At 48.7% G+C, this 26,098-nt stretch overlaps 1 protein-coding gene across 1 annotated transcript in view; it reads right to left on the minus strand.

The window, feature by feature from the left end:
- The window catches only part of ADCY4 (adenylate cyclase 4), a 337,742-nt gene that overhangs the window by 57,379 nt on the left and 254,265 nt on the right, over positions 1 to 26,098 (minus strand). Inside the window, exon 16 of the mRNA XM_078644832.1 lies at positions 6,357 to 6,441. Coding sequence (XP_078500958.1) covers positions 6,357 to 6,441 — 85 coding nt within the window. The remainder of the gene's footprint in view (positions 1 to 6,356; positions 6,442 to 26,098) is intronic.

Below are 26,098 nucleotides of genomic sequence, written 5' to 3' on the forward strand. Positions count from 1 at the left end.
AGCGACATCTTGGCAGCGGTTGCTGCCTCTGAGAAGGGAAGTAAACATCCTTCGGGATTCCCTTCGAAGTATAAATACCACTTAAGTCCCGAAAAGGTTCCTTTTGTGACAATTCCTGATGTTGGGGAACGGCTGATTCCCAACACGGATCGCAGAACAGACTTGATTACAGCGGCTCATGAAGGTGTGGCGTCTGCGCATGCGGGCGTCTCAGCCACTGTAACGCAACTACAACAACGTTTCTGGTGGCGGGGACTGTACAAACAGACGCGTGATTATGTCCTTCTTTGTGACATATGCCAGCAGATTAAACCTTCAACTGCTACGCGTCCGCCTCAGACTCAGTTGTACATTTCTAATAAACCACTAGGCTGTGTTTATTTAGATCACTGCGGTCCATTTTCATCTGATACTGCGTATAAATACATCTTAGTAGCAGTTGACTCATGCACACGCTTTGTGTGGGTATGGCCACATCGCAGCGCTGATTCCCGGACTGTCATCAGAGATTTGCGTATCTTTATAGGGATTTTTGCCTGTGGTACCTTCCATTCGGATCAGGGTCCGGCTTTCGCCTCTAAGGCGTATAAGGATGCCATGACTTCGATGGGGGTCCAAGTCAAGTTTTCGTCACCCTACAGACCTGAGGGTAATAGTGTAGTTGAACGAATGAACCGTGATTTAAAGCAATCTTTGACAGCCCGAGTTATAGGCACTGGCAGAAACTGGCTGGCTCACCTCTATGGCGTGCAGCGTGCTCTTAATAATCTCCCTAGAAGGTCTCTGGGTGGGCGGACCCCATACGAAATGCTCTTTGGCATCAAGATGTTCGTCCCTGACCTTGACGGTCTAGACTCGGTGGTTCGCGCCACTTCCTTTGACGCAGATGAACATTGCAATGTTTTACAGAATCTACAAAAGACGAGAGACACTCTTGCAAAGGAACATTTGCCCTCCACATCGGATGATGCGTTGCAGATCCCGGTAGTTGGCTGGCTACCCCAAGTTGGAGAACTGGTTCGAGAGAAGATCGACAACAAGAAAGAGTTTGGTCCCTCCTATCGAGCTCCAGTCCCAGTGCTTGGAGTGAAGGGCACAAGAACAGTCATTTTACCACCACTTCCAGGTCGTAAGGAAAACAGGTTTATTTCTATTGACAATGTCAAGATACACAGAGTGGCCGATTCTTCTTAGCATGACACCGGCTGTTTCCTGTCCTTCCATTGTGAGAAATTCAATTATGCCCACTGCTTCTAATAATGAACCTGAGGTGGCCATCGAATTACCTGCTGTTTCCAGTCCATTATTGAATAATTTACCAGGAACTAACCTTGATGAGACAGACTATACATACCCCACTGATTTGTCCATGCCTGACCTGCAAGCTCGTTTAGCCACGGAATCCAGATTTTCATTTGACTCTGCTTCCCTTGCCTCGAAAAAACCCTCTAAAATTGCAGTATATGCTAGCCTGTTTAAAAAACATTTTTTGATACCTCCTTGGATATACATTTGGCTGGTCCTTTTTTCAGTTTACCTTTTTATGTCAATTGGTTTTGTGTTTTATTTTTTTCGGATTATGAATGGACACTATGTCGAGGAGAGAACTTGCATTACTCATTTAAATGGAACTTTGGCCCCACTTTCCTCTTCACATTCTACACATAGATTAAAAAGAGACTTGACTATGGTTAACATCACAGCGTGGCCTGTTCTGGATGGAATCGCGTGGGATGCAGTTCGTTTTCAGATTCATGGCCCAACGGAAGTCGTTAATGTCCCTAATGTACTAAGAGTTAATATGGGGGATGTGGTGAAACAAAACATTCGTTCTGATGATTGGGATGTTAATGCTGTGGAGAGTTTGTTTTCTGATTTGAAATATTATGCTGCTTTTGATGCTGAGGATTTATATTTAGAATCTGCTAATTATGGTGAATTGTTCTGTTACCAACATTATGGCAATCACTTCTTACACAAGACATCTTCCCGAAGGGATGCGGTTAATTTTACTCAGTGGGAACATTGCCCAGCACCTACACAAGGGAGTTCAGAAACGTTTCTTAAAAAGTATACTTATTTCACTGACTTTAATCAGTCCAATCCCGAGTCCTTTTATTTTAAATTTAACAAACAGCCACTGTCCAAGGTTCGACTTACAAATACAAAATTGTTATATTCAAAGGCCTTCCTGGATCAATTAGTTACTGGAGGGTATGAGTTATGGAAGGATACCATAGACCTTAAATCAGTTTGGGGCTCAAGGGCCTGGCAGGTACAAGGCACTGAGGCTTTGCACCGTGCATGTCTCATCCCAAATCATATGTTGTTTTTAAATGAAACCATTTCCCAGACCACATGCTTTGGATTGGCTACATCTAAAAGGTTAAACACCCCGTCTTTCCCGGAGTTGGAGGAATATGAGAATTGGAGTAATTTTACTGAATTGTCCATTAGAGATATACAGGCTCTGCTTCTGAATTCCTCCTTTAACATTTCCAGTATGAATCCCAAGGGTTGGCTGCTTTGGCACCGTAGTGCTGATTCTTGCCAAAAGAGATTTTTAAATATAACTGACGGATTTAAGACTGTTAGATCTGATCCCCGTTTTGATTTGAGTCATACTGTCACCTCTTACTCAGTGGGCAAGTTGTGTCAAGCTTGGCTGAAACATTCAACTTTACCTGCGGTTAAGTATCACCTTTCCAAACTGAATGCAGACGTGGATTTGAATGATTTCATTAAGGGCCCAGCTAGTGGCAGGTCGAAACGTTGGTTATATGGTGTTTACAATGAAATTTGGAAACTCTCACAGATTGAGGCTGCTTCACGCCTTAGGGCTATTGATCAGGCAAATCTTGAGAAAGTTCTTGCAGTTGTTGACAATAGCATTAACGTGCTTTCCTCTAGAATTTACACATTAGATAATATTGTGTCGTCTGTTGTTGATATTGTACATGATGAAGTATCTGTATTATACCATGGTCAAAATCAATTACGTTCAATCATGCAGTTTGCATGGACACTTCAGACTCTGAAAATGGGTAAAGTTCCCTGGGGATACATGAATGTTTCTTCTTTATTTGCACCGTTTAATTTGACAGACAAACAACGCTTGCTTTCAATGCGTGATGCTTCCTTTTCTATGCTCCATATTGAAAGGTTGGAATCTTTACCTTTTTCTGTGGCAGAAGCCACTGCTGCTACGTGGCTTATCCACGGTTTAATAACGCTGCCTTTTGCTTTATATAAGTTTTCAAATTGTATGAAGTATGTGCCAATAGGTCGTTTTGAACCCTTAGGTAGCGGTTTTCTTCATGAAGTCTGGTCACTCCCATACACATACAGATGTTTCAAGGATGAACAAGAGGTTTATCTAACAGGGGATGAGTGTACTGAGACGCCAGATCATTCTTTAATGTGCAGACACATACAGTTACACGGTTCATGTAACAAGGACCGACCGAATATGGCTTGCGTTTTACAGGGCACGCCAGTTCCTGCTATCATCCCCACGTTTAAATTGTTAGAGAATGGTAGTTATTTAATGCTCAATAATGAAAACTGCTGTGGTTTAATTAAAGGTATAGCTTTCATAGTAACGGTTAGTGAGCGAGTTATTTGCTGCAGAAATGTTCTTTATCCTCCCACACGTGAACATAGGGAGTCTTCCATTTGGCCACAGATACCGACCTTGGGAGCAGAATTCAGCGGCATGGCTAGAATAAGAGCTCTATTGTCCCAGAAAGAGGTGGCCTTGAGCTCGGCCCGTGAAACTTTCGTGCTTCACATTGCTAACACCCGTACGGAGGTTCAGGCTCTATTAAACACTGATTTGCCTTTGCATTTCGGAGCCATGGTCCGTTCTATCTTTAACGCATCCTCCACAACGGGCCTAGCAAATTTTTTTTAAAGTTGTTAGCGGTGGTCTCGTGACTTCCTTTGAGAAGATATTTGGAGTCATCCCTGCCTTCTTCCATTCTATTTTTTCATCCTTATTTGGAGGGTTCCCGTTTTTGCTTGCATTAGCGGCTGGCGCATTGGTGGTTTTCTGCCTTTTTAAATATGGATGCCCTTCCTGTGCAAGACCACGAACAGCTACTACTGACGCGGTTTCGCAACCGCATGCTTGATTACTATGGCACACTGCCGTTAGCGACTCTAAGCACGGCGTTTGGATTATCTTTTCGGTTCTCCTATTTCACCTGTGTCCAGCCTGTATTTCGCTGTCTGACCTGCGATTTCCTTTGGGCCATTGATTTGTGTCTCTGCGGACCAGCATCTTCTGACGTCGATTTTGATCAACTGATGAGTCCTATCATTGCTCACGAGTTGGTTTGTTCTGACGAAAGGATTATGGCCTTGGCGGTGGCACATGGACTAATGGGTCCCTGGGATGTGTTGTCGGCAGCGCAAAATTTCTTGGAACTAAGTTTTCTTGAGAACCCACCGAGCTGTCCTCTGATGGTTATAGAGGATCCGGTGCTGGAAGATCACGTATGTTCCTTTCATCTTTTAAATTGGATGGCTGAACTGTTTTCGGATGAGGACAGTGACTTCCTCCTGGAGGCTGTTGCAGCTTACTTTTCATATACAGTCTTATCATAGACACTGCCTCAAATTGACATGCTGATTGATAGCATTTCCTTGATTTTATTGACTTTTGGTCAAGACATTTTATTTTTGCTTGCCTATTGGCTTGAGCCACATTATATTTGTGGGCTATTTTTTAGCATTTTTTAGCATTAGTTTTTTATTATTGAATTTTTATTCATGCTCGTTTATAAATGGATTCTGCTCTCATGTGATGGCACTTCTGTTACCTTATTTAGTCCGTTCTCGGATCATGGGGGGGTGTTGTATAGCTCCTATATATCCTTATATCGTGTTAAGTTAGCATAGGTACATTTCAGATTTAAACGCCATTTTTCCTTTCTTGCAACTTCTGCACACGACCCTTACTTGTTGACTTAGCTTTCAACCTAGTGGTTTGCCGTGGTGTATGTGAGAATAATATGTTATTGCTCTGATATCAGTCTTGTTTAATAAACCATGTCTGCACGGAGAGTGCTGAAGTTTCAGGAGCAACACGATATGGAATTGTTATGAGGTCTGATCTCCACGCCTTCATAGTCATAACACAAGTGCAGCCTTTGCCAACTTGGGCTTGAGGCGGGATTGATATTGCTTTGCACGAGAATTGTTAACACACTTGATGCGGTGCACATGCAGAGAGAGCTGGTGTATGCTGATGTGATTCCTTCATGCTAGGACACTAAGGTATGGGCCCGCCCTAAAACAACCCAAAGAGACCTTCTTAGCTAATAATATAATATATGTGTTAGGGAGGGTGAGATATAAGTGTTGTTAACTCTTATTCATTACAGCATGTTAACATGCTGTCACCATTCGCTTTTTATGTCTTAGTAACTATGCTGATAATTTTGCTACTGATAATAAGTATACTTGTATTATCAAAGATACTGCGCCTGAGAAGACGGCATTAGTAAATAAACATTTCAAATGCACATGTGTCTTCTTTACTCCATGTTCTGGTTTGTAATGATAATATAACGAAAGAGTGTTCATGAGTCCCACGTACCCTGAGGTACTGTAAGTTCATGTTCTGGTTTGTCTAAACATTGGGTGTTTGATATGTCCAATGAGACACTGTAGCTAGCTCGGTAAGGGGTGAGTTGGTTGCTAAGGTAAGTTTTGGGACATCCTAATTTGCCGAGGTTCCACTCCTCTGTGCACAGTTCTGTGTGAGTACAGAAACCCTGCAACAAAGGAAATGCAGAGAAGTGCGTTTTTTAGCGATTAAAAAGGGGGTGCTGAAGAGTAAAGAGATGTATGAATGAATGAAATTAACTTTCTATAGCGCGTTGCTACCCTGAGATGAGGTGTAAGAAATGTAGATGCTCAAGATGCGGAGAGGAAAAGGTTGTACATGTCCAACATAGAGTGAACATAAAGAGAGTGGTTGAGGCACTTACCCATGCATCGGTAATTTTTTAATTCCCAGTTTCACAATTTCAGAATTGAAACATGTTCAGTATTATTTACAACACATTTTTATTGTTACTTATTTGAGTATCTAACAATGATTGATAGTGCCAATAGTCCGGGCTGGTTTTAGGTGTATGTCGTTGTTGTGTTATATGTCTGGATGCAATAACAGAAAGCTTAGCGAGGAACCAAAACATGGTCGGGTGGCTCACCAAGAGAATCACAAAAATACAGTTTACACATTTAAGGCACGCTCTTAATTACACAGGTCCTGCCCCTTTTAGGGACAAGACACTTTTTTCTTCCCACTAAAATCCCTGGACATAAGGATGGAGGCGAGGACTCACTGCAAGCTGTCCGGCGAAGCAGGTGAAGAGGATGAGGAGGAACATGAAGAAGGTGATGCCATACGAGATCCCCAACGCTGCATTCCTGTCGGAGAGAAAGAACAGCCCTTGACATGAGGCACCAATACCAACTACAGCACCGAGCATAGAGGAGACATTCTGTATTATAGACGATGAAAGAAGTGTGACGGTGTTTACATAAATATCCTTAAAACATTATATCTATTAGTGAAAATGTTACATGTGCATACAGCTCTAGGGTTTTAAATTGCCCGAGGTATTAAGATGATTGTTGTTTATTAGGCACACTTTTCAGTGGCGTACAACTTCAGGATGTCATTGTTCCATGAAGCCCTTGATAGATATTTGGAGGTAATGTAGCCGGTTCAGTGATTCAGTTGGATAATGTTTGCATACCTGCCAACTTGAAGAACAATCTCACAGTGTACGGAGGGGGCGTGCCTTGAAGGGGGCAGGGCCTCGTGCCTAGAAGTACCTAGAAGGCACTTTTTAACACCACCCTGCCCCCAATACTCCTCATCCAAAAAAAAACCTAAGCATTTGCAATGCAATAGGTCTAGCATTTGCGAGAGTTTAAGCTATTGGTATTGTAAATGACAAAGCCTTTTATTTATCTGTTTTGATAATTAACACATAAATAAATGGATTATCATTTACAATGCCAATAGCTCACACTCTTGTAAATGCGAGATCTATTTCATCTCAAAGAAGCTCATTAAAGAAAATAGTGCTTACAGACTAAATAAGACATACCGTGTACCAACAGAAGTAAAAGGGCCAGTCCTCATGGGAGGTTACAAATGAAGACAAGGCGGTACTAAGGAGGGACTAACAAGCCTATTTATGAATCAGGACAATGACACAAGCCAATGAAAAATATGGTCGGAGAGTGGGCAGAGCTTCAAGTCCATACTCGAATAGAGCATGCCTCGCAGAGCAGGGCATGCGCTGCACAGGCTCAACCTAAAACAAGCATTTACAATGCAATGGTCTCGGCATTATTAAAGGTAGAGCTATTGGCATTGCTCATGACATTTCTTTTTTTTTTTTTATCATAAATAAATGGCATTATCATTTATATTGCCAATAGCTTGCATATGCGAGACCTATTGCATTAGTACCCACACACAGAGTAAGTAGTAGAGTGAGTAGTTGATAGTGAGTAGGAGAGAGTTATTAGGAAAGCGAGTATTAGAGAGCGAGTAGTAGAAAGTGAAAGAGTGAGTATTAAATAGTGAGAGAGTGAGTAGTAAATAGTCCTAGAGCTACACACATTTACATGCACAGCCACACCCTTACATATACAAAGTGTATTTTTAGTTTCAGTAGTAAAGAGTGAGTAGTATAGAGTGACTAATTATGAGTGAGTAATGTTGAGTAGTAGAGTGTGTGTGTGTGTGTGAGAGAAAGTGTGTGTGTGAGAGAGAGAGTGTGTGTGTGAGAGAGAGAGTGAGAGAGAGTGTGAGAGAGAGAGAGTGTGAGAGTGTGTGTGAGAGAGAGTGTGTGTGAGAGAGAGTGTGTGTGAGAGAGTGTGTGTGAGAGAGAGTGTGTGTGAGAGAGAGTGTGTGTGTGAGAGAGAGTGTGTGTGAGAGAGAGTGTGTGAGAGAGAGAGTGTGTGTTTGTGAGAGAGTGTGTGTTTGTGAGAGAGTGTGTGTTTGTGAGAGAGAGTGTGTGTTTGTGTGTGTGTGTGAGAGAGTGTGTGTGTGTGAGAGAGTGTGTTTGTGAGAGAGAGTGTGTGTTTGTGTGTGTGTGTGAGAGAGTGTGTGTGTGTGAGAGAGTGTGTGTGTGTGAGTGTGTGTGTGTGTGTGTGAGAGAGTGTGAGTGTGTGTGTGAGAGAGAGTGTGAGAGAGAGAGTGTGTGTGATAGAGAGTGTGAGAGAGAGTGTGAGAGAGTGTGAGAGAGAGTGTGAGAGAGTGAGAGAGAGAGAGTGTGAGAGAGTGTGAGAGAGAGTAGGAGAGAGACAGGAAGGTGCACTGGCCTACAAAGGCCTGGCAAACTTGTAATGTTTTGAAAGTGTGATCCTATAGGGTTTGGGCATGAGCCATTAAGGTTGGCCGTGGCTTTTGAGAGTTGACTTTGTCAAAGCAGCTCAGGAACTACAGTTAACAACCCCACAGAACCACCAAAAGTACCCGATGCTGCCTCCCATCAAAGCTGAAAACACCGCACTGAGTTACAACAGTGCAGAGCTACCACCCATGACCTGGAAAGCTACATGTAAGTGTTGGACTTTGGCCCTTAGGGCAGGTTCACCCCTAGACTTTTTGCTTGAAATGGTGACCTGGAGATGGTGATTTTTGGATTCTGCGCACTTTCACTGTGTCCCAGTGGAAAGTGCGTGCGCACTCTGAGTGCATGTGCTGAGCTAGGCCTGCCCGCCCATAGGAATGCATGGGGAATGTATGTGTCCCTGGTAGTTCCTGATGCGTGGGGTGTACAGGCTTGAGTCTGGTATGTGTGAACTCGTGAGAATGAATGCTGTGCAACGGTATGTGCGGCTTGTATGTGTCTAGTGGGGAAGTATCATTTCTAGACATGGCTGTACGTGTGCTGTGAGGGTGCTGGCGTGTGATTGGCTGGAGCTGGCTGGCATGCCAGGCTCCAGGAAGTCTGGGTGGGTCTGCCCGGTGGTGAGTGGGAGATTAGCATGAGTGATGTGTGGGAGGAGTGTACCTGTGTCCTGGATGGGCTGGGTTTTCCCCACACAATGCTGGCTCCGCCCCCCTGTGGTGTGTCTAATGACCCAAGCCCTGCCAGTGAATAGAGAGGGTGGTTGAGGTAAACAGAGTACTCAAGAACCAGCTGCGACTGGTTCCGCCCCCACTCTGCACCCTTGAACAAAGGAATGCACTGTATAAAAATGGGGCTGTGTCCCCACTGAAGTTGTTCTGCTTTTGGATCCTGCCAGAGGGGGCTGTTGCTGCTGCTGGGGCCAGGAGGACCGCCACTTGGGGTGTCTCCCTGCCTGGAGACCCAGTGTGCTGGCTCTGGCCCAGCCTTGCCCCCTGCCTGCCTCCAGCCCCTGCTGGAGCCTTGTCCTGTCCTCCAGTGCTGGGGAGCACTGAGGACTCCTTGCCTACAGCCTGAGAGCGCTGCTCTCTGCCCTTCAGCGCTGGGGAGCGCTGAAATCCCTGCATAGCGCTTGGAAACGCTTTATTCTGGCCCTAGCGCTGTGAGCGCTGTCTTTTCATCCTGTGGCGCTGGAGAGCCCCTGCCCGTCGTTTCTAGCGCTGCTAGCGCTTTGAGAACACAGCCGGTGCCCACCCGGCATCTGATCGCCCTGTGTGGCGGTTTGACGGCGCGGGTGCCACCCCGCTCATTGCCGCTTTGATTTGGCCCGTTTTGGTGATTTACCACAAGGGAGGCCACCCCTCGGTAAAATTCATCCCCCGCCTGCCTGCCTAAAAAGCGAGCCGCCGCGACCCGGAAGTGGTGAGGCGGCCGACCAATCACAGCGCAGCCCCGGAGAGGCCGACCAGAAGTCCCGCCCCGCTGCCGCGACCCGGAAGTCAGGCAGGCCGGGGGCAAGACAGAGAGGCAACCGGAAGCGGACGGGAGGCCACCCCGCGCTCCGGTGAAGAGAGAAGCCGGCGTCTTCCCGTTTCCTCCCCAGGCTCCCAAAGTGAGGGAGAGCCCAGGGAGAAGTGTCCAGAGAGCCCCGAGGAGCGGGGGCTCTCGAGGAGCAGAGCCTGCCGCGTCGTGCCTGGAGCCCCGGGACGAGAGGAGAGGAGCCCCGCCCGCGGCCCAGCTGATCAGCCGGTGAGTGCGAGGGCGGGTTCGTGTGTCCTGCGAGCGGCCCCATTGAGGGAGGGCCGCTCCACTAAGAAGAGCCCGTTCTGTGTTCTGTGAGCCCGAGAGGCTCTGGGGGCATTTCGGTGACTAGAGTCCTGAGAGGCTCGTGGGACCTTGTCTTGTTTTCGAGTCCCCAGAGGGGGGACTCCAATGAAGGGGGCACCATTGTTCTAGGCCCTGTGGGGGGCCCGGGCATTTATTTGTGTTGAGCCCTGAGAGGCTGCCATTCCCTCGTGGTGGAGCCCAGAGAGGCTCCAGCCCTTCTGCATTGCGAGCCCCAGAGAGGCTCGAGTGCCCATTCTGTGGAAGAGCCTGAGAGAGGCTCAGGAGGGCCAGTTCGTGTCCAGGAGCCCAGAGAGGCTCCGCAGTGCCACAGTGGTGGTTCTTGAGCCCAGAGAGGCTCCAACGTTGCCCAAACTTTCCCTGCACCAGTTGCCCAGCACTTTGTGGGCAACTGCTACGTTTAGGCCCTGACATTGGGACACAGGGACTGTCACAGGTGGTGACTGATCTAAGTTTTGCGCAATGTTATGGTTACACCTTTTAAAGGTTAATGCATCATGTGTTTTGTCTTTACACCCCTACAGGTATTGTAATACATAGGTGGTTGTTTTCTCCCTAGTACAGGTGGTGCTAGTGAGGTCCTGTTACCAGTAGTGACTGGTTGTGTGCTCTATTTTTATTTTGTGCTACAGTGATTTTACATGCAAAAGTATTATTTCTGAAAGTGCTACTTCTGATTCCTGACAGTGGCCCAGGTGGCCCTGTCTTGTACATATCCCCTGTAAATTCTGCCCGTGCCCCTGGCACATTGTAAAGTGTGTGTTTTATCTAATGTGTTTTGGTGTAATACAAAGGCTATTTTTATATAACCTTGTGTGGAGTTTCCTTTGTGGTGGGTCTTTGGTTGTTGTTGCTGGGGTGCGTGCGCAAATACTTAGCCTACATCGCCTCCAAGTTTAGCCTTGCTGCTCGCGCCACGTTACCTAGAGGGTGAGTAGGGGTTATCTTGGCGTGTAACTCCCTTGCCCTGACTTGGGGGTGGTGGTCTCTGACTGACTTTGGCGAAAGCCCTGGTCAGCCAGGGATCCCATTTCCAACATTGGTGGCAGCGGTGGGATAAGGATTTGTGTTTGCCTTGTACCTTAGTGGCGGCTGGCTGCACCACAAAACTCTGCATTTTAGATGACCACATTTTAGGGGATTGTTTTTTTTTGGAAGTTTCATATTTTCTTCTCCTGAAGGTATCATTGTGCAATTGTGTCCAGTGCATTTGTCCCCCTATCCCGCGCCCAGAGTCTGGTACCTGTGTCACATGTGGTCAGGTTGAGAAATCAGGGGTGGTAGAAACTGCCTTACTAGTCCGAGGGGGGGGTTTTGTGTGGATGAATGGTGTGTGGCACTAGGCAAGTGAGTGTGAGTTCTCTGGGGTAGAGAGCTTGCTGAATACCTTGTGAATTGTGTACTCCTGTGTTAGCTCAGACCCCTAGGTTCCCTGTGTGATCTCTTCTCTAGAACGTCCGCCAGAATGGAGCCTGCTTTTGACGTCTGTGATCTGTTTAGATACAGTATGGGAGAGTTGGTAAGGTTCTGTGAAGAGAGAGACATAGGGGTGGATGAGTCAGACACTCAGTCTGAACTTAGGAGCAGCCTGATCCTATGGCAAAAGGGTCAGTGGGATCTTGAGCGCAGTGAGGAAAGGGCCCGGGCTTCACACCAGGAGGGTGGTGGGTCTGTGGGGAGCCCTGAAGACTCAGAAGAGGAGGAAGAAAATGATAGCACAGGGACGCCAGTAGAGAGTAGAGACCCCATAGATAGGGAGTCCCTTGCTGGGTCCAGCGTAGGAGGCAGCGCTTCATCCCTTTACCTGTCCCCAGAGGAGCTGGAAGATAGGAGGAGAGAAAGGGAGCACCAGCTGGCTTTAGAAAAGCTCAGGTTGGAGCATGCCCAGGCTATGGCACAGCTGGGCATTAGAAAGCAACAGCTGGAGGTTAAGAAGCAACAGCTGGAGACCGAGAGGGTCTTAGCGCAGGACAGGATAGAGGAGGCTGAGAGGGCCGCCACCAGAGGCAAAGTAGCTCTGGAGGGTAGACTGTCCCCTGCGCGCAGTGTTGAGTGTCTGGATCCCCCAGGGAGGGTTGGGTCCAGTGGTGGCAGCTATTTAGATTTCAGTGTAGGAAATCCCAGTCCCAGTTCCCCCAGTCTGGTACCTGTTTCCCCAGAGGAGGAGTTAAGGGTGAAGTTCAGGGACAGTAGGAAACTGTCTCACCAGTCTTGGGTAGATTTTGAGGATGAATGTTGTGATACACTGTGGGCTTGGGTAGAGGTTCACACTGACTCTGATTTTGAAGTCTTGTTTGATCTTATTGTCAAAGAGCAGGTGCTCAGTGGTTGTTTGCCAGAGTTGCGCCAACACCTGTTGCAAGTTGGATTTACTGATCCAGAGTTACTGGCAAGGGAAGCCGACCGCTGGGAAAGGGCCAGAGGTTTTCTAGAGTCATTAGGGAGTGAGTCCAAAAGAAGTGGTTCAGGTATCTTCCAGCCCAGCGTGGTGGAGGAGGCTCAGTGTAACCCAGCTAGGTCCCAGGATAGCGAGGAGGGTGTAGGGGCTCACTGCCTGGCTCAGTGGAGCAGGAGTGAGGGGGAGACCGAGGTTCCCCAGACGCCCGAAGCCCTGCCTCAGGACTTGGATGGTTTCTTGAGGGAACACCAGGTTGGGGACCTAGGCTGTCCTGTTAGTCCATTTGAGGAAGATCTCCTAGTGAGTAGAGGACCTGGAGCGTCTGTAACCAGAGCTCATGTGGTTCTAGAGTCTGGCAGTACCGCTCCGGTAGGGAGGGTACAGGAGTCCAGAGTGAGGCGTGATTGGGGGAGTTCCCCAGTGGAAGGACCAGTGGGTCAGGGACTACCCAGTTGGGCTAGGTTCCCGTGTAGTGTCCCGGGTGGTGCCACTTCTGGTCTGGGGGATCGTCACGCACTGTCAGGTGGACAGAGGGCGGGAGATCTGCGCCAGACAGACAGTCACGCAACAGATGTGACATTTGTTAGCCTCAGGGGGATTGTGTGTGAATCCCCAGAAGTCCTGGAGTGCCAGGCAATTGTTCCACCGAAGGTTTTAGACCGGAGGTTGGAAGGCCAGGTTCAGGATCAGCCTGACCTGAAGGGTAGGATGACTGTAACCAGTGTCCTGACCGGTTCTTCTTCCAGAGGAACTTCTCCAGGTGGGAGAGGGCAGACCTCTGGAAGGGGGTGCAGAGGGTGGGAGAGCCCACCTCTGACCCCGGTGCAACCTGAGTGGATCAGCCCTGGGTTGGAATGGCGTTCTAGGTGTACCCCTCGTCGGAGGAGGAGGAACCCTAGAAGAAGAGGTAGGGGGAGGAGAGCCTTCCCCGAGACTCCTGGTCCGCCTGAGGTTGTAGGCCCTAGGCTGGAGTACCAGTGGCAGTCTAGTCCTGTCTTGCAGACAGGAAGAGTGGAAAATGGCTCCTATGTGCCAGGGGTTACTACCCCCCGCTCTGCGAATTGGCATGGACCAGTGGCACCTGGGTGGCCCAGGGCCTGGTCCTGGCCGCGGACAACTTGGGAGTACCAGTGGGGTAGCCCAGTTGGTCCAGACAGTGTGTTGAGAAGGAATCCCATGGGTTCACCGTGGCGTAGAACAGGAGGGTGTCCCTGCAGTTGCGGGCCCGCGTCCGTGTTCTATCGCCCCAAGCAGGGAAGTCCATCACGGTGGTGATTGGTCTCCCCTGCGTTTTGGCTGGAAGGGGGTTATGTTGGACTTTGGCCCTTAGGGCAGGTTCACCCCTAGACTTTTTGCTTGAAATGGTGACCTGGAGATGGTGATTTTTGGATTCTGCGCACTTTCACTGTGTCCCAGTGGAAAGTGCGTGCGCACTCTGAGTGCATGTGCTGAGCTAGGCCTGCCCGCCCATAGGAATGCATGGGGAATGTATGTGTCCCTGGTAGTTCCTGATGCGTGGGGTGTACAGGCTTGAGTCTGGTATGTGTGAACTCGTGAGAATGAATGCTGCGCAACGGTATGTGCGGCTTGTATGTGTCTAGCGGGGAAGTATCATTTCTAGACATGGCTGTACGTGTGCTGTGAGGGTGCTGGCGTGTGATTGGCTGGAGCTGGCTGGCATGCCAGGCTCCAGGAAGTCTGGGTGGGTCTGCCCGGTGGTGAGTGGGAGATTAGCATGAGTGATGTGTGGGAGGAGTGTACCTGTGTCCTGGATGGGCTGGGTTTTCCCCACACAATGCTGGCTCCGCCCCCCTGTGGTGTGTCTAATGACCCAAGCCCTGCCAGTGAATAGAGAGGGTGGTTGAGGTAAACAGAGTACTCAAGAACCAGCTGCGACTGGTTCCGCCCCCACTCTGCACCCTTGAACAAAGGAATGCACTGTATAAAAATGGGGCTGTGTCCCCACTGAAGTTGTTCTGCTTTTGGATCCTGCCAGAGGGGGCTGTTGCTGCTGCTGGGGCCAGGAGGACCGCCACTTGGGGTGTCTCCCTGCCTGGAGACCCAGTGTGCTGGCTCTGGCCCAGCCTTGCCCCCTGCCTGCCTCCAGCCCCTGCTGGAGCCTTGTCCTGTCCTCCAGTGCTGGGGAGCACTGAGGACTCCTTGCCTACAGCCTGAGAGCGCTGCTCTCTGCCCTTCAGCGCTGGGGAGCGCTGAAATCCCTGCATAGCGCTTGGAAGCGCTTTATTCTGGCCCTAGCGCTGTGAGCGCTGTCTTTTCATCCTGTGGCGCTGGAGAGCGCCTGCCCGTCGTTTCTAGTGCTGCTAGCGCTTTGAGAACACAGCCGGTGCCCACCCGGCATCTGATCGCCCTGTGTGGCGGTTTGACGGCGTGGGTGCCACCCCGCTCATTGCCGCTTTGATTTGGCCCGTTTTGGTGATTTACCACGAGGGAGGCCACCCCTCGGTAAAATTCATCCCCCGCCTGCCTGCCTAAAAAGCGAGCCGCCGCGCTGCCCGCGGCGACCCGGAAGTGGTAAGGCGGCCGACCAATCACAGCGCGGCCCCGGAGAGGCCGACCGGAAGTCCCGCCCCGCTGCCGCGACCCGGAAGTCAGGCAGGCCGGGGGCAAGACAGAGAGGCAACCGGAAGCGGACGGGAGGCCACCCCGCGCTCCGGTGAAGAGAGAAGCCGGCGTCTTCCCGTTTCCTCCCCAGGCTCCCAAAGTGAGGGAGAGCCCAGGGAGAAGTGTCCAGAGAGCCCCGAGGAGCGGGAGCTCTCGAGGAGCAGAGCCTGCCGCGTCGTGCCTGGAGCCCCGGGACGAGAGGAGAGGAGCCCCGCCCGCGGCCCAGCTGATCAGCCGGTGAGTGCGAGGGCGGGTTCGTGTGTCCTGCGAGCGGCCCCATTGAGGGAGGGCCGCTCCACTGAGAAGAGCCCGTTCTGTGTTCTGTGAGCCCGAGAGGCTCTGGGGGCATTTCGGTGACTAGAGTCCTGAGAGGCTCGTGGGACCTTGTCTTGTTTTCGAGTCCCCAGAGGGGGGACTCCAACGAAGGGGGCAGCATTGTTCTAGGCCCTGTGGGGGGCCCGGGCATTTATTTGTGTTGAGCCCTGAGAGGCTCAGAGGGTGCCATTCCCTCGTGGTGGAGCCCAGAGAGGCTCCAGCCCTTCTGCATTGCGAGCCCCAGAGAGGCTCGAGTGCCCATTCTGTGGAAGAGCCTGAGAGAGGCTCAGGAGGGCCAGTTCGTGTCCAGGAGCCCAGAGAGGCTCCGCAGTGCCACAGTGGTGGTTCTTGAGCCCAGAGAGGCTCCAACGTTGCCCAAACTTTCCCTGCACCAGTTGCCCAGCACTTTGTGGGCAACTGCTACGTTTAGGCCCTGACATTGGGACACAGGGACTGTCACAGGTGGTGACTGATCTAAGTTTTGCGCAATGTTATGGTTACACCTCTGAATATTAATGCATCATGTGTTTTGTCTTTACACCCCTACAGGTATTGTAATACATAGGTGGTTGTTTTCTCCCTAGTACAGGTGGTGCTAGTGAGGTCCTGTTACCAGTAGTGACTGGTTGTGTGCTCTATTTTTATTTTGTGCTACAGTGATTTTACATGCAAAAGTATTATTTCTGAAAGTGCTACTTCTGATTCCTGACAGTGCCCCAGGTGGCCCTGTCTTGTACATATCCCCTGTAAATTCTGCCCGTGCCCCTGGCACATTGTAAAGTGTGTGTTTTATCTAATGTGTTTTGGTGTAATACAAAGGCTATTTTTATATAACCTTGTGTGGAGTTTCCTTTGTGGTGGGTCTTTGGTTGTTGTTGCTGGGGTGCGTGCGCAAATACTTAGCCTACATCGCCTCCAAGTTTAGCCTTGCTGCTCGCGCCACGTTACCTAGAGGGTGAGTAGGGGTTATCTTGGCGTGTAACTCCCTTGCCCTGACTTGGGGGTGGTGGTCTCTGACTGACTTTGGCGAAAGCCCTGGTCAGCCAGGGATCCCATTTCCAACAGTAAGGTGTTCCAAATCACATGGCTGTTCATCGTGCAAAAATGTCTCATCACCCGATGTGACCGTGTGAAGAGTGTCAATACCATGTAGCACACAACAGCACCGTCTGAGCAGGATGCTGTGTACACATCAGCTGAAAAACTGAATCTTCAAATATATAATTTTTTGGCCATTTTCATTAATAATAAAAATATTCAATTGAATTGCATGGCAGAATACATTAATCTTAATATAACGCTTCATACCACACTCCTTCCGTTTTAAAATACTGTAAACAATAGATGTGACTATCGCCCACTTTAATGATACCTAATTTACCGACCTCAGAAGGGTGAAAGTCAGAGCCAGCCTTGCCAAGATTCGAATTCAATGACTTGGAGATCACTGCATGTTTCATCAGTAAATATTAAACTCAGCTATCCTGACGGCCTTTACATGGGGGCATTAAGCCAGCAACAGGAACAGTTTGGAAACAGTGTTGCAACAGCCCAGTATACTTCCTGTTACTTCTACTGGCTTTAGACTACGGGTAGACGAGCAATGTCAGGGGTACCAAAGCCCAAACATCGGATTTATTGATTTTTTTATAGCGCAAATTTAGCCCAGGGTCCTTACAGCGCTTTGCATGAGCACCAGATTATATTACTCTCTGTTTTAAAGCGCAGGGAGATTAAGTAATTTGCCCAGAATCACAGGTTGTTGAGCTAAAGCCAGGAATGGAACCTCGTTGTCCAAGTCCAAAGTCAGCAGCTCTGGCCATAAGGCCAAATTCTACTTCAGAACTAGCTTTGTGATTTACAATGTGTGGGTGTATGCAGATAGATTCCTTCCTGCCCTCTCTACCGAACTCCTGCAATGCGCTAACGAGACAACAGAATAACTGTACCCTTAAATTCACAGAAAATGACTGAATGTTCAGCGAAGGAATCCCAGAAGACAGAGAAAGCTACGTATCCCTTTAATCATTAAAGGCTCAGCTTGGTTTCTATTGGTGGAGCTGCTCTTCACACGTATACCTCCTGATGCAGGCGTGGCGACATCACAACTCAACTGCAGTAATGTAACACAATAGTGCAGAGATTGTGTTTTCTCGTGACAGGGGTGCCACAACCAGAAAGCGGTAATGAAATTAAATGCAGTTTCTAATACAGCTACCAACAGACTTCCATGCACTATAATCCTTGAAATGTTTAGTGGGCAAGTGACTTTAATCTGTATATTCCGAACCAGCAAGGTAGTACTCAAAGATAAAAGACTGACCAAGCCATACACTGTAAAACTCAGAACAGAATAAACAAAAATATCAGCAGCATGAAAACACACTCCCTGATCTAGCCCAGTGCCTCGTAAGTAGCCCTATTTGTTAAGTGGCCGCAGCGACCCCTTCCCCTGCACAGTACCAAAGCATCAACAGAACGCCGCAGACAGACCACCAGACAAACGGCATGCACCCTGAATATCGAATTAACAATATTGGATATGCAGACTATTGAGGACAAATAAAAAAAAAAAAGTCGTCAGGTCCGTCTTGATTTTTTGTACCTAACTTCCACAATACGCCTGCGCTGTGCATACATATACAGGATCTCCGACTACACACCAAGTCATGCGGGAGCTTCGCGCATGCCCCCCCGCCCCCCCCATGATAACACGCCACCCACCCCCGCCTGTCGCCCCCTGTGTGTCACCCACCGAAATCCCACTCCGTATCACGCCTACTCCAGGGATCTCCCCAAATACGTACCACCCCCGTTAATTCCCCTTAATAATGACATAACCAAGTGGTCTGAATTCCCCCAGCAAATCAACAACACCAACACAATAGAAGCAGAAAGAAGACACGGCGCAATCTGCAGAGAAATCTGAGCAGGGAGACACGGCGCAATCTGCAGAGAAATCTGAGCAGGTCTCCCCTCTAAGACAAAGACGTGCGGGGAAAGGAGGGGGTGGGGGGCGTGGAGTGACGGAGGAGAGAAAGGACACTGGGCCAGGGCAGGACCATGGGGAGGGTGGTGGGGAGAGTGGTACCGGTAGGGCACTAACTAAAATGGGGGACTCCAGATAGCGGAAGCAGCCAGCAGGGTGAATAACTACCATGAAGGAGGCGGTCGCTGGGTGAAGATGCGAAGCGCAGGCACGGGGCCGACAAGCGAGCATGGGGGGAGGGGGGGCACAGAACAAAGATGCCGGACACATATTAGGGATGGTGGGCACAGACCAGAGCGACGAGGGGAACAAGCCTTAAATGGGCGAACTTTTCTTACAACTCGCAGGGGGGACAAGACTCGCGCAGGGGGACGGGACGCGCAGGGGGACGGGACACGCGGGGGACGGGACTCGCGGGGGGATGGGACTGGCGCGGGGGGTTAAAAAATACATTAAAAAAAAAAGAAAACTTACCTGACTGCCCGTGTCCGCGTCAGAGCACAGGAAGCGGCTCTAGTGTGGGTGGAAAGCGGCAGCATCACCTTACTCAGCGCCGGCTGGACAACAATGGCGGCCACAAAGCTTACGACATTTTTCGGATTTGGGGGCGTGTTTTGCTGTGCTGAGTGACGGACGACGTCACTGTCTAAAGAACAGCAAAACTTACGCCCCCAAATCCGAAAAAGACGGGGCTTCTTTGGAGGGACGGCTCTCTCCTCCAATGTCTGGCCTCCGTTTAGGAAGCCAGCCAATGGTGGAGAGACAGAGCAGGGAGGCGGGTTCTGAAGCCCTACTAAGTAACATTAATTCTCCGGACCGGAAGCTGCTTCGCAGCTTATAGGTCCCGAGACCTAAAAAGCTTACTGAGGCTGGTGCCGATGTCCTGGGGTGTTTTCACACCCCTTAATGGACATCGGCAGTTCAAAGCCTCTTAAAATCGAGCTGGAAAACCACTATTTACAGTGGTTTTCAGCTCTTTTTCCCTGCCATAGTGTGAAATCGGCTGCTCACCGGGTGACTGTGTGATGGGAGCCGATATCGTGTGTCACACTGTGGCACTGTGTGAGTTGCCAGGTATGTGTTTGTCACTTAGTTATTTGCCCGATATGTTTTAAACAGTAGGAGGATGTGCACGGGGAAAGACGGTATTTATTGCTTCCTATTCAAAACTCCAGCTCTCTGGTTCCATGCTGGCAGCACCCAAGCAGTTGGGTCGCCACTGCGGGCCGATAGTGTCACATATATTGATTGCACAGATAGACAGTGGAAGTCAAAAAAGCCCGGCCGGCAGTGCTAGCAGCAGTCGGGGCGCTGACTAACTTAAAGTAGTGTCTGCGCGGCCGGGCAATCCCCGCCAATTTTTTCAATCACTCATGAGAGTGTCTATCGGCTCCTGCATGTCTCAGTATTTGCAATTCACCATTTTGCATATGGCCCACTCGTCATGTCACATGAACAGTCACAGAGAATCTTAGTGCCCGGGCGCAGTGCCAGCGTGTCAGTTAACTAATTTTGTTACGCTATAGCTTCAGCCTGCCTGCCTAAGTCAATTCAGTGCGAGCTGAGTCAGCAGCCTCAATCCTGCCGCAAGGAGTGTGGATCGCGCGCTGCAACCAGCTTCCTGACAGTGGTGCTAACAGAAATCCAGCATGACAGATGAGGAGGCGCTGTAAATGTGTGACTCCATTTCGGTGCGGTAATGCGGATCACAACACTGAAATGCGTCAGTCTAACGCCTGATGCGTGGTACTTGGCACGACTGCGAATGTGATGACTTCACATGGGACGTGATGCAACACATCTCTCATGACGTCGACAGGCGACCAGGCCCGGCCTCCTCTCGGTCAGCATCTTAGCTTCTTTAAAGGTAGGAGTGAGAACACACACAGATAGGAGGATATATTTTGATAACTATTACTGCCGTTTCACCAACCACGTGCGGAGGCTAAGAGCCAATCCGTGGGGCTGGTTGTCGAAGAGGAAGACCAGTTTGGACACAGCTGCATTAATACAATGAAAGGGAACCTCGAAGAGACTTCAAAATTAAAGATCGTATCAGCATTGACTGGGGCCGACTCTGCTTTAATAAAATTAATCTTTATTATTATTAGAGAGGGTAGCGTAGGCCTGGCTGACACCCCTACCCCCACGGTCCAATTATTTTTATATTTAGAAAACGTCTCAAACGTTAAAACAATGATTTTCAATCTGGAACTACTATCATGGTCTCTTCTTCCTTAGTCTTTACCAAACAGTAGGTTTCTCAGCGCCACGACACCCTAACTAGTAATGGCGAGCGCTACAAAATCTTGAAAAAACAAGTCATTATGCGGTAGGGGATGAATGTACGACGACGAGAAGAGGTATCAAGGTTCGACTGCGGGAAAGCAGGTATTCGGATTCATGCATTTGACTTTGACAGAACATTTGCATATTTTGCTTATCAGAAGCAGAATAATTAGCCCTGATGAGCGTCAAATGCTGATTCACATTAAAAAAGACTTTAGAAATGCTAATTTTGCAAGCTGGAATCCTACAGATGATTGATATGATTTCCCTGGCATTAATACTTTCATTGCACAAATTGTGCTCAGGAAAACACGAAGGCTAAAAAGAATATTGAAAACAGAGTTGGAAGAGAGCTTTAATCAAATGTGCTCGCAGGGTTTAAAATGTTAGTTATTTGTAATTATTTAATTTGTAGTTTTATGTAGCACTGACAATACCCGGAGGGCGTCAGAGCACTCTGTAAGGAAGAAGAAGAGTAACAACATAGACGCAAAAGCAAACAAGCACTGGCAAAGCCAATAAGCGTGGCCTTGGCAAGCTGGTGCAATTTTATTCTTTCTGTAAGCATGTGCCACAAATATAAAAAGAAAAAAAGAAAACATGCCGCCTCCTCGATGTGGCTACAATTCTTATTGAAACATTTTCAATAAAAATATTAAACTAAAAATACACTGATGTGGGGCGGAATCAAAATGTGAATGACAATTTAACAGACCATTGGATGAGGCCTGCGGATGAAAAGCCCCTCCAAACGTTTTTTATGTATAGATATTGAGAGAGCGCAAACTGACCTAAATGTATGAGTACATCACACTTACCTGTAGTAAGCACAAATCATGAGGAGAAATGCCATGAGTGCTAATAGTATCTGCAATTATATTCTAAATGTATAGCTAACATAGAGATTAAGTAGAAGTGGAACTAATACAGAAATGTGTGACACTATATGATTTATTAGATGTGATTATTCCTGAATCCATGTCGTGTAGCTGTTAAAATGTAAGATGGTAGGTGGTTAAAAGCAGAATGTGGTAGGCCTCAGGGCCAGAGCTAAAAGGGAAGGTGTTTCTTTTCACGACACAGATTGTATTAATGTTTTTGGTCATTGCATTAATGGGCCAGGATTTATAAAAATGTTTACTGAATAATAGAATAAGAGTATTAACATGCTTTAATTAATGAAGAAGTTGAATGCTATAATCATTATGAGAAATATTGTAGGCCTGAAATGTTTTAACGTTGATTTACACGTACATGTCTGGGCTGAGAAATGTTGCAAGCCTTTTTGGAAGTCTATGAGAGTTGGGTTCTTGGCTGCAGATATCTGTCTGCAAAGGAAAAGGGGGGATCCAATTATAATGAATGAATAGAGGTCTGTTCAGTAGACGGCCCAGACATGGAGGAGGGTTCCGGAATGTTTGAGGGGTATCAGCGGGCCGGAGAAGAGTCTGAGAAGCAAGGTCAACTCTAACGTATGAGGCCCAATACAAAGCATCATGGAAAAAGCCAGAAGCTACACCACGTGAGGGGCGTCTCGAAAGGGGCGTCTCAAATGTTGTTGACTGTTTTGTATTAGGGACAGCACCCCTGGGTGGAGTTAGAGCAGATACCTGAGGACCCTTTAGAGAGCGGATGGGTAGGCAGAGAGGGGTCATGACTGGAGAACTATAGGTTTTCACCAAGAGACTTAGAGTGAGTGACTTCCCTTGGGGGTCATTCACTGCTGACACCTTTATTTAGGTTGGGACTTGGTTAAGTAGGGATACCATCTAGAGCAGGGTAGGGACAGCCTAACCTGTGCGTTTTCTTCCAACTTAAATGAAGGAGAGATATGCGTCAATGCTGATAGCTTTATTATTCTTAGAACTTGTGTTAGTGATTTCCGTTGCTCGTCTGAGGGCTTTCCGAGAGCACATGTATGTAATTGGACCTGTGTATCTCGTGAATCTCATTCTGAGATGCCTGTATTTGCAGCTTATCATATCTTTACAATAAACTTTTGAAAGCTAGAAGTTGTTTGTGATCTTTGGGAGTAGAGTCCTTTATTGGGTGAACTAACTTGGAAATGGATGTACTTCGACCTTAAAGACAGGCAACAAAGGTTCAGTCGACCAGATCGAGGTTTAGATCAATAGATATAAGGTATCGATCAAAATCTCGCCCTTCCAGTTGGTAGCTATAGAGGATGGTTGCCTTCTTGAGGACGGTAACCTAGGCCAGGTTAGCTTACCCCAAGGCCCCTAGAAATCGATGATCGGAAGAACAGCCCGCCGAAGAAGATCCGGATGACGTGAGACAGAAAAAGCAGCAGTATCGGTCGAGAGTGAGTATAAAGGGTTATGCGTGTTAGATTGCGGTGTTTTGTATTGTATCTATGTTGTAATGTCTGGCGGAGTTGAATGTCTGTAGAGTGACTGTGGAACAGGTTGTGAGCGCGCGCAACCGGTGGAAATCTTAAGTTCAAGGAGAGCTTAAGTGGTTCGGGTGTATCGGACACCCAGAGTAATTGTCAACTAGTGTGAAGGGGGTCATGAGGTACCATTGATCACCCGAAAGACCGAGATAGGGGGAACGTAAGAGTGAGTGCGTGAGTAACGGACGCTGGTCGGAAGTTACTGTGTGTGTAAGCAACCTATCAGAGAGCAGTTGTGTTGACAATTACAGATAGACTGTGGACGTACAGTCGAGAGAAGTGACCGCTTGGTCGGAAGTAGTCATTTTTCGGTGTATGAATGGGACGCATGCATAACCGGGAGACGAGTTGAGAAAGGAGGGGTGCTGCTGCGAAGCGGAGAAAAGTGACGTCAGAAAGTGTCGCGACGTGATTGGCCGACCGGAGAAAGACCGCGCTGTGATAGGCCAGCTAGCAAAGACGTCAGACAGGGTCGCGACGTGATTGGCCGACCGGAGAAAGACCGCGCTGCGATAGGCCAAGTCAGCAAAGCCGCGACAGGATTGGTGGATTGTCATCAGGAAGTAAACAGAGTAGCGAGGCTGGATATTGTGCGCATAATTATGAAGTGTTTTAAATGGTTGAAAGCGGTGTTTAAAAAAGAGAAGCGGGGATCGTATGAAGGGGAAGAAGCCCCGCCGGAGGGTACGCCAGCTCGTTACATGGCAGTGAATGTTGGGTTGCATACGATCCTCTGGATATCAGAATGGAGTAAGATTACGGAAGGAAATGAGGAACTGACGTTCCCGAAGTACGGGACGTTCAGATTAGAGGTGTTACATCGATTAAAATCAGTCATGACCTCAATAAGACCCTTGCCTAGACCGACCCAGTTTGAAGCCCTTGAAGCATGGATTAGGGCAGCGCATGAAAAGAATATGAACAGACGACAAGAAAGGGTGAAACGATCGGTAAGGGCAGTGCAGGATGCCAGGTGGGATGCGGATGCTAAAAGATGGAGAGTGCATAACCTGGAAGTAAATAAACTGTACCCAGTATTAGAGGTGCCCGTAAATAAAAGCCCCCTAGAAGAAGATGATGAGAGCGAAACAGAGGACAGCCTGATAAACAGATTATTGACAGACAGGCCACCCCCGTATAATAGAGCAGGGGGAGAGGTCGAGCATACAGAAGGAGAAAAGGGGGGCAATACAGGAGAGCATAGACCGCTTCCCAGTTCAGAGTGGGATCCTGAGGCAAAGAAAGAGTTGTCCCAGCCTAGTCAGGTGCAACAGGTAGTCGGGAGGTTTGTGGTACAAAGAGCGCCGGAAACGGAAAGCGCCACATCCTACCCATTACCAGATGCACTACAGGTACCTGTTACCATAGGTCCTATAATATCGATATATGACCAAGAGAGAGCAGGAGGGGAAGAACGGGTACGGAAGGACAGAGAAAGAGCAGAGAAGGCAAGGAGGAACGATACGATTAATTCCCCAAGTCAGATGCCGATACCAAGAGAATGGAGCACTCCGATGCACACAGCAGGGGACCCAGGAGGAGATCCTGGGGGCCCTAGATGGCCAGTGGATCTGAGGGGATCTGGACGAAAATCCTTTCAAGAGCTAAATGAGTACATGAAGCAGTGGGATGAGGCAGTGAAGGCTCAAAAGAACATCATAGCTGCGGAAGCTGAAAGGGAAAGTCAGGACAGCCGAGCTCGGACTCACTGCGGGGCTGGGGAGAGTAGCCCGGAGTGGGACTGTAGAGAGAGAGAGAGTAGGGGAGTCACCCATTGGGCCCGGAGTGGAGATAGAACAGACCTGGAAAACGGGGGCCCCGGGAGTGGAGGGGTGGCGCGCCCAATACTCAGTGAAGGGGAGAGGAGAGCACAAGAGTACAGAAACAGCTTTAAGTGTCCACACTGTGTGCCTGGCACCAGAGAACAGAATGGGAGTTGTGAGAGGTCGCACCATAGACCCTGTGATGACGGAAATGAGCGCAGCCCAGGGAATATGGGGAACCAGGAAGGATCGTATCGGATACTGAGCGATACGAGGCAAAGGGAGAGTAGCGACCAGAGGGAAAATCACAGAGAGGTGTACGGTGAGAGGAGAGAAGAAGAAGAGAGTGGGCAGAGTAAGAGTAGGGGTAACAGGCCCGTGTTCCATCACCTTCCAAGATCGGATGGCCGAGCATGGGACCTGGAGAGATGGGAGCAAGGGAGGGCACCCATTAACTCTCCCGAGCCCAAACGCAGAGCTCGAAGTTGGGATGGTAGGGAGACCAGTGAGCCCCCTTCGAAAGACATATTGCGAGCTGAGATAAAAGCCAAGAGACTTGATGTCGCCAGCTTAAGGTCAGACCTGGATGACATGGTAGATGGTACCCTGCCTTTAGAAAGAATGGAAATGTATGAACAGGATGAAATACTGTATATGGCAAAGGACATCACTCGAAAGGCGAGAGCAGTCCATGAGAAGTTAGTCGAACTAGCAGGCAAATATATGGTGGATCTGTCCAGAACCAAAGCATTACAGGGTAACCACAGGCTACATTATACAGATCGAGACCTAGATGAGAGGAGAACGATTGGGCTGAAAACGCACATAAGGGAACTGATCGCTGGAATAAGGACATGGAGGGCACTAGATAAGTGGGAAGAGAGGTGGTCCAAGAAAGGGACCGGCAGGAGAAGCACGCTTGGTATGACACCAGGACTGCAGGGAATAGAAGCATACCCTTTGCGGGAAGTCGCAAATGGGAACTATGTGCATGTCCCTTGGAGTAGGGGAGATTTAGCTGCTTTTACCACCTCCTTCCCCAAATTGCGGGAAAACCCTGTGGAGTGGTACAAGCAA

Source organism: Lissotriton helveticus, chromosome 5_1 (genome assembly GCF_964261635.1).
Source record: "Lissotriton helveticus chromosome 5_1, aLisHel1.1, whole genome shotgun sequence".
NCBI lineage: Eukaryota > Metazoa > Chordata > Amphibia > Caudata > Salamandridae > Lissotriton > Lissotriton helveticus.